At 46.9% G+C, this 9,381-nt stretch overlaps 1 protein-coding gene across 1 annotated transcript in view; it reads right to left on the bottom strand.

Moving 5' to 3' along the window:
• Window positions 1-882: 882 nt before the first annotated feature.
• Window positions 883-9,381, bottom strand: part of CSF2RB (colony stimulating factor 2 receptor subunit beta) — a 28,304-nt gene continuing 19,805 nt past the window's right edge. The window contains exon 14 of the mRNA XM_065939208.1: window positions 883-8,873. Coding sequence (XP_065795280.1) covers window positions 7,763-8,873 — 1,111 coding nt within the window. The 3' untranslated portion in view covers window positions 883-7,762. The remainder of the gene's footprint in view (window positions 8,874-9,381) is intronic.

Here is a 9,381-nt window from a genome sequence, read left to right as displayed (position 1 = left end):
TGGCAATCATAAGTTCATTCTCTAAGTCTGTGGGTCTCTTTCTGTTTTGTAAATTTATTTGTAAAATTTTCTTTTAGATTCCTCAAATATGGGCTGTCATATAGTATTTCTCTTCTCTGTCTGACTTGCTTCACTCAGTATGACAGTCTCTAGGTCCATTCATGTTGCTACAAATGGCATTATGTCATTCTTTTTAATGGACGAGTAATATTCCATCTTATAGATATACCACATTCTTCTTTATCCATTCCTCTGTGGATGGACATTTAGGTGGCTTCCATGTCTTGCCGCGCTGTTCAGTTTTAAAAAGTTGATGATCACTGTATCTTCAAAGTTGTTGTTTATTTTTGCTGTAGGTATGCTTCTTTGTTCTATTTAATATACTTGGTCCTAAATATTGTTCAATCTGATATTAACACTGCCATCTGCATTTTGTTGTTGTTATTAACATTTGCCTTTTCCATCCTATTATTTTTAAATTTCAAACCCTTTGTGTGGTGTGTGTGTTTTGAAAATGGACTACAGCTGCATTAAAACATATGTAATCCAATCTGAGAATCCTGGCCTTATGGTTCTGTTTGCTTTCACAGTAATAAGTAGATATTTGATTTTTTTTTCTTTTCTTTTTCACTTCCCTTGCTTTTGACACAATCATAATATTTTAAAAATATCAGTTTTATTTTATACAAGTAGCACATAAACATTAAAAGATCAGTTTGAAAGGGTGTAGAATAAAAATATTCTGATTCCCTGCCCTCATTAGAGGAAACCCCAGTCTTGGGTGGCTCTGTGCTCTCATTGTCTCCCCTTGCATTTATAAAGTTAAGCTTAGATTGACTACTTCCCTCCAGGCTCCCCACCTAAAAAATGTGGTTCTACTCAACAGATTGCTCTAGACCTTGCTTTTTCTAATTAATGTAGCTTGGAAATCTTTTCATAATAACCTTCCTTTTTGTTGGCTATGTAGTATTCCACAGGGTGGAGTACACACATTCACACCTCTCTCTACCCCAGACTTAGGGAACACACTGTTGCTTCCATGTGGTTTCTGTTTCTGAAAGACAAATAATGTTGCAATAAACATTTATATACCTATCTTTTTAGTCATGTTTCTCAAATATTTTTAGAAACAAAATTGCAAGGTTAAAAGATAAGTGTTTTTCATTTTGCTCCATGTTGTCTAAAAAACTACTTCCCACCAAGATAGTGTAAGAGTACTTGCTTAAGAGAATGAAAAAAACAAGCCACAGACTGGGAGAAATTCTTTGAAAAAGACATATTTGATAGTGGACCATTATCCAAATGGTTCACATAACTCATAACAATAATAAGAAAGTGAATAATAATAGTGGCTGACTTTATTTTTCTGGGCTCCAAAATCACTGCAGATGGTGATTGTAGCCATGAAATTAAAAGACTCTTACTCCTTGGAAGGAAAGTTATGACCAACCTAGACAGCATATTAAAAAGCAGAGACATTACTTTGCCAACAAAGGTCCATCTAGTCAAGGCTATGGCTTTTCCAGTGGTCATGTATGGATGTGAGAGTTGGACTATAAGAAAAGCTGAGGGCCAAAGAATTGATGCTTTGGAACTGTGGTATTGAAGAAGACTCTTGAGAGTCCCTTGGACTGCAAGGAGATTCAACCAGTCCATTGTAAAGGAAATCAGTCCTGAATATTCATTGGAAGGATTGATACTGAAGCTGAAACTCCAATACTTTGGCCACGTGATGCATAGAACTGACTCATTTGAAAAGACCCTGGTCCTGAGAAAGATTGAAGGCAGGAGAAGGGGACAACAGAGGATGAGAAGGTTGAATGGCATCACTGACTTGATGGATGTGAGTTTGGCCAAGCTCTGGGTGTTGGTGATGGACAGGGAAGCCTGGCATGCTGCAGTCCATGGGGTCACAAAGAGTCGGACACGACTGAGTGACTGAACTGAATTGAATTGAAAAATGAGCAAAAGAGGTGAACAGATACCTCCCACCAAAAAGTGTACAGATGGCAAATAAACATACGAAAAGATGTTCCACATCAAATGTAATTAGGGAATTACAAATTGAAACAATGAGATTCCACTACACACTGATTAGAATGGCAAAAATCTGTAATACCAACATCGCCACGTGCTGGCAAGGATGTGGAACAACAGGAACTCTCATTTATTGTTGGTGGGCATGCAGTATGGTACAGTCATTTTGGAAGACAGGTTGGCAGTTTCTTATAGAACTAAATGTACTCTTACCATATGATCCAGCAGTCATGTTCCTTGGTATCTACCTAGAGAAACTGAAAACTTATGTTCACCAAAAACCTACACGTGGATGTTTATAACAGCTTTATTCCTAATTGCCAAAGCTTGGAAGCAACCAAGATGTTCAGTAGGTGAATGGATAATAAACTGATACATCCAAATGTAACACGCAAAGGTAATATTATTTAGTGCTAAAAGAAATTGAGCTACTAAGCCATGAGATGACTTGGAGGAAACTTAAATGTATATTGCAAAGTGAAAGAAAGCCAATCTGAAGGGGATGACAGAGGATGAGATGGTTGGATGGCATCACCAACTCGATGGACATGAGTTTGAGCAAGCTCCGGGATTGGTGATGGAGAGGGAAGCCTGGCGTACTGCAGTCCATGGGGTCGCAAAGAGTTAGACACGGCTGAGCAACTGAACTGAATTCAACTGAATTGAAGAGGCTATACACTGTGGTTCCAACTATATGACATGCTGGAGAAGGCAAAAATATGAATGCAGTAAAAGGATCAGTTGCTGCCTAGAGTTAGGAGGCAGGGAGAGATGAATAGGCGGAGCATGGAGAATTTTTTGAGCAGTGCAAGTACTCTGTATGATACCATAGTGGGGACACATGTCATTCCATATTTTTCCAAACCAGCAGAATGTTCAACACCAAGATGTGTGCTAGTTGCTCAATCATGTCCAACTGTTTTCGACCCCATGGACTGTAGATGAACTTTGGATGATAACGATGCATGGGTGTAGGTTCATCAATTATAACAAATGTACTCTGGTGAGCCAGAGATGTGGCTAGTGGGGGCCGTTGTGCGTATGTGGGATAGGGGATATATCAGAAATCTCTCTACTTTCTGCTCAATTTTGCTGTGAACCTAAAATTTCTTGGAAAAAAAATTGCTGTTGCTGTGGTTTAGTTGATAAGTTGTGTCTGACTCTTTGCCACCTCATGGACTGTAGCTTGCCAGGATCCTCTGTCCATAGGTTTTCCCAGGCAAGGATACTGGAGTAGGTTGCCATTTCCTTTTCCAGGGGATCTTCCTGACCCAGGGATCGAAACCACGTCTCCTGCATTGGCTGGCAGATTCCTTATCACTGGGCCATCAGGGATACCCTCTCTAAAAAGTAAAGTCTATTAAGAAAATATCATGGGCCAACATCATGAGGGCCCAGGGGCCTGGTCATTTCTGTCCATTGTGGGGCTCTTTCGGCAGGCCGTTTTTGCTCGGGAGCTCCCTGTAGGTTGGTGGATGTTTATCCAGGTCTGGAAACCCTAACGGCTCCTGTTCAGCTCTGCCTCACCCTCCCTGCTGTGCTGTCACTCCCAGTAGGTCCTTTGCGTCCTTTCCATCTTGGGGACAGCTTCCTGGAGATCTCCAGTCATGACAACCCCTTGGTGGTCCCTTACTCATCTGTACAGCTCTGGGCTGGGTTCTCAGGGCAGATAGGTGAGGAGGACATGGTCCTACCTGCAAGGTATCTCTAGACATCAGTGAGTGAGAACCCATGCCCTTAATATTTAGCTACCAAAGAGATAAAAGGGTTACCCTGATAGTTCAGTTGGTAAAGAATCCGCCTGCAATGCAGGAGACCCTGGGTTGACTCCTGGGTTGGGAAGAGCCACTGGAGAAGGGATAGGCTACCCATTCCAGTATTCTTGGGCTTCCTTTGTGGCTCAGCTGGTAAAGATTCTGCCTGCAATGAGGGAAGATCTGGGTTTGACCCCTGGGTTAGGAAGATCTCCTGGAGAAGGGAAAGGCTACTCACTCCAGTATTCTGGCATGGAGAATTCCATGGACTCTATAGTCCATAGGGTTGCAAGAGTCAGACATGACTGAGAGATTTTCATTTACTTAAACTTAAAGAAATAAAAACATTTCTTTCTTCTCGGCTCTGACTCAGCATCCCCTGCTCCCACCCCACCACCAAACCTGCTCATTTTGTAATGTTTTTCTGTCTTGCCAAGCAACATGGATCATTTTGCATTCACAGGTGGACATTCTGGTGGGAGACCTTGCTTTTGAGGGCAGGTTCTAAACTCCAGGGCTTCCTGGTGGCTCAGATAGTAAAGAATCCGCCTCCAATGCAGGAGACCCAGGTTCAATTCTTGGGTCGGGAAGATCCCCTGGAGAAGGAATTGGCAACTCACTCCAATATTCTTGCCTGGAGAATTCCATGGACAGAGGAGCCTGGTAGGCTAGAGTTCATGGGATCTCAAAGAGTCAGACACAACTGAATGACTAGCTTTCTTTTTTTCTAAGTTACAGGGCCAAGGTTTGCATCCTGCCTCTGCCACCCACTGGCTGGTTGACCTGGAGTGAGTATGTAACCTCCCTGTGCTTTCGTTTCCCCAAATACAAAAAAGAATATGATAAAGGTAGTGTTTGTCTCAAGGGGTTGCAATCCCCTAAATCAATGCAGCAGGGCCTGGCAGGCATAAGTCTTAATAGTGCTCATCTAGGGCTTCCCTGGTGGCTCAGTGGTAAAGAATCTGCCTACCAATTCAGGAGACATGGGTTCAATCCTTGGTCTGGGAAGGTCTCACATGCCTCGAGGCAACTCAGCCTGTGCTCTAGAACCTGGAGTTGCATCTACTGAGCTCATGTGCTGCAACTGAAACCCACGCTCTCTAGAGCTAGTGCTCCGAAACAAGAGAGGCCACCGTAACGAGATGCCCACGCGCTGCAACTAGAGAGAAGACCTCGTTCGCAGCAAAGAGAAAAAAGGCCAAGCAGGAATGAAGATTCAGCACAGCTAAAATTAAAAATAAATTAACAAAATTTTTTAAAAATCCACAACAACAACAAAATAATTCATTTATTTTTATGGAGAATTCAGTCTCTTCCTTCTGTCTCCACTCTTATTAGAGACTAAACACAGGATGCCCAGCTAGATTTGAATTTTGGATTACAACGAATCCCTTGTTTTTAGCTTGAGCGTGTCCTTCATATTTCTCTCCCCCAGCCCATCTTTCTCCTTCCCTCACTCTCTCCTGGCTTGTCCTGGGAGTGCCACTTGCTTCTCATTCTGTTACAACCAGCATCTTAGGTCTGATCAAAACTGCCCCTAACGCACTGTGGTAGACAGAAGGCCCTTCTGTTGAACAGAATCAATCCTCCTTAGGGTGACTGTGCTTTCAAACGGCACCCCTGAACATCCACCTAAACACTTGTATACACATTAATGTCTTGTAATAAAAATATTTTATCACAATTCTTTTTCAGTTAACAATTTTTTTCCAGACATTTTGAAATTCACATCTTGGACTTCTCTCTAATGCACGTAGGTCCACTTCATTCATTTTGCACACAGGATTCCACCTTAGAATGGACTCAAATGTTGTGATTAGTTTCACTATAGGTGAAGATTTCAACTGTTTATCATTTTCTTCGGCTACAAACAATGCCGTCATCAACAGGGATTTTGTGGATGAAAGAAACAAGAAATTTGCTCTGCCATTTACTAAAACATATGATAAAGCTAGAACAGTCAAAGCAGTGGGGTCCATGGAGAAGACCACGTAATAAAAAGGAAAGTTTAGAAACTGACCAAGTGTATACACAGATTTTCTATATCAGATACATGGATGAAGAATGGGTGATTCCACCAATGTTTCCAGAACATCTGGGCTACTTGGCTAAGCTGGCTCTCCACCTTAAATACATACATTCCAAAAGAATTTCATACATGCATTTTTGAAACACAAAAAGAACCAGAAAAAACATAACTTTGGACAAATGCACTTTTCAAGTGGGGAAGGCCTTTGTCAAATCTGACACCAAAAGTGGAGCCGTGAAGGAGTTCACCCATAGATTCATTTGACCACCCGGATAAGTCTACATTGAATACAATCAAAAGCGTAATGAACAGAATTAAAAGGCAAACCACAAACTAGGAAAATAAATTTGCACCATCTGTGAAAGGCCAGCCAGAGCTAAATACTTTTTAAAGGTTACTTAGAAAAAAGAGGACATCTGACACAATGAGATCTTAATGAGTTTAGCTCAGAGGGAAAAAAAAAAATACAAATGTTCAAGAAATAGGAAAACATGTGCAAACATGTTAGTTTCCAAATAGTGCAAACTGAAACAATTTAATGCCATTTTTTGCATATCAGAAAGGCAAAGATTTAAAAGAACCACGATCCTCAGTGTAGGCCAACCACAGACCAAAAGCCTCTCGTAGGTGGCTGGTGGGGGTGGGAGTTGTAAGGTCTTTCTAGAGGGAGGGCAGTAGGGAGATCTGGACTATAAGCTCAAGTGTCCATGCCCTTGGGTCGTTTTCCATTTTCCCTTGTTGAGCACTTCTTTCTGACTTTTCTATGTGATTTTTGAACTCCACTCCCCTCTCAAACTTTCCCTGGCCCCACTAACCTAAGTATAAGAAGAAGATCACTTCAATCAGCAACCTGCACTGCCCACTGCTCAGATGCAGGAACTGGGGGGGTCCCCTGAGGCTCCCCCAGTCACCTTGAAGAGACTAGCAGTATTTCCCATGAGTTCAGGACAGTGCTTCCCATGCCAAGTCCATGGGAAGTGACAATTCTTGGAGTGACAGTTGAGGTTGGTGCTTTGCTACCACACCTGGGGCTGACAGATGCTTGCTGAGTCCAGGGCTGCTCTTCCAAGTCTGAAACCCCCAAGCCTCCACACTCTGCCTCCAGCCTCCTGCCTTCAGGCTGGAATCTGCACATTCATGCCTGCTAGGGACAGACAGAAATCCTCCACGAAACCAGACATGTCAGCATCAGAAAAGGCTCTGACTGATACAGGACGAACTTCAGAATGGGCTCAGCCCGGACCTCAAACTAACTCTAATGATAAATCCGTGGAAAGAGAAAGAAGGCAATAGCAAAATCAGGGAAACTCGGTAAAAAGGAAAAGGAGACAAATGAAATGAGTGTGTGTATTGCCGCCTCTGCTGCTGCTAGGTCGCTTCAGTCGTGTCCAACTCTGCAACCCCATAGACGGCAGCCCACCAGGCTCCCCTGTCCCTAGGATTCTCCAGGCAAGAACACTGGAGTGGGTTGCCATTCCCTTCTCCAATGCATGCATGCTAAGTCGCTTCAGTCGTGTCTGACTCTGTGCGACCCTACGGACAGCAGTCCACCAGGCTCCTCTGTCCACGGGATACTCTAGGCAAGAGTACTGGAGTGGGTTGCCATTTCCTTCTCTGGTGTGTATATATATAAAGCTCCAATAATTCAGAACCTAAAATAAGTTAACTTCAAAGAACAGTGCGTGTGTGTGTGTGTGTGTGTGTGTGTGTGTGTGGCAGAGAGGAAGCGAGGGAGAGAGAGAAACTTGACCTTGCTGAAGGTCAAGGAAGGAGGTAGATGGTTAACTTATTTTTCCGGTCTCCATCTGTTACAACATGGAAGCTTCTCCGTGGCTTTGTGGAAAGGACCAGGGAAGCGAGCAGAGTTGGCAGGAGGGCCAGGCAGGGCAGGAGGAAAGGCAGGCCCTTTCCTCTGTTCCTCCCCCTCAAGGTCTCCAGAGCCTCAGCACACCTGCCCGGGCCTGCTGATGTCCCAAGGGGGCAGTGACAAGTAATCTTGCTGTTTCAGGGCTTTGAAGAGCTGAATGGCCGGCACCTGGGGAAGGGCCTGAGCTGGAGGCTTCTTAGGCTGGACCACCTGGGTGAGGTCCCTGATCTCAGGACAGGGTCCTGGGGAGGTGGGCTTACTCTGGGGGGAGAAAGGGCCTGGAAGGAAGCAGTAGTCGCCCACCTGCTGCAGGACGAGGAGACCCTCAGGGGTTGGGGAGGTGGGGGACATGTCTGCCCGCTGCGGGCCTGGGCTCAGGACAGGGCTGCTGACTCTAGGAGGGGCGGGGTTGGCCAGACGGGACTGCGGCAACTGGCCTGTGGCTGGAGGGAGCTCCACGTAGCCCTCGAACTCTGGTTTCCGGGGGGCTGAGGCTACAGGGGGCCCATCAGCCAGTCCAGGATGGAAAGTGGGGTTCTGGGCTGAGGGGAGGCTCGGAGGGGCAGCCTGGGAGGAAGATGGGGCCCCGGTGGGTGGGGTGAATATCAGATCTGGAGTGGTGATGTAACCAGAGGCTACAGTGCCAAGCTCAGGCCAGCCAGTGGGCAGAACTGTGCGGGCCCTGTCCTTCTGGTCTTGACCACCCTCCATCAGCCCAGGCTCTGGAGGGGCAGGGCCCACCTCTGGCTCCAGGGAAGGGCTCCTCTGGGCCCCTGGGCTGGACTTTGTGTCCCCATCCCTGGCCTTGCCCTGCCCCTTCACCTGGGCCAGCGGGACCAGCTGCACCTGCCCCCCTGCGGGCAGACACAGGTACTCCAGGGACCCCGGGGACTGTGGCTTCCTGCTCACGCCCGTCTGTGGGGGCACCTGCTGGCCCACGAGGTCAGGCAGGGAGCGGCTGTGGGGCGGCCCCAGGTAGGGACCATTGAAGTCAAAGCCGGAAGCCTGGCTCTCAGGCCTGCTTGAGGGGGCGGCCAGCCCTGTCGGGGGGCTGGGGGCCTGCTCCGTGGGGAGGTCCGAGGCGGTCAGAGTCATGTCAGGCCCTGATGATGAGTCACAGGCGTCTTTAGGGTCCTCTGTGGTGAGAGGTGACACCTCGTTGTGCCCGCAGTCTACAGGGAAAACCCTGTGGGGAGAACAGGGGTAGGGATGTGGGGACCTCCTTGGGCACAGGGGCAGAGCGGGTTGTGGGACAAGAGGCCTGGCCACACCCACAGCTCTCAGAAAACTCAGGGCGGGGCAAGGTTGGGAAGCAGGCCCAGAGCAGGAAACCAGATGCTCCTCAGCCTCCCCATGGGTCAGGCCCTCCAGACTCCGTGCTATCATTCCAGGTCAAGGACCCCTCCCACCCTCCACTCCTTCCCATCACCCAGCTTCAGGCCCCAAGTCAGCGTCCAGCCTGGGCTCAGTCATCTCCCCCACGAGGGTTAGTGGCAAGCTGGCGGCTCAGATGCCCAGGACATGAAGGTTCACAGACCCTCTGCCACCCAGTGGGGCCAAGGCAGTGTGGGGTCTCCCTGGGCAGCAGGGTGAAGGGAGGTCATCTGCTCCAGTCTCCTGCCTCCAGTCAAGTCTGTGGTCTGACCCTTGCTAACCCGGGATGCCTCTTGCTTTAGCGCCACCAGCCTCCATGG

The sequence above is a fragment of the Muntiacus reevesi genome, chromosome 1 (genome assembly GCF_963930625.1).
Source record: "Muntiacus reevesi chromosome 1, mMunRee1.1, whole genome shotgun sequence".
In the NCBI taxonomy this organism is placed as follows: domain Eukaryota; kingdom Metazoa; phylum Chordata; class Mammalia; order Artiodactyla; family Cervidae; genus Muntiacus; species Muntiacus reevesi.
Note: the sequence above shows the minus strand (reverse complement) of the source record. Positions and strands in the feature narration are given on the sequence as shown.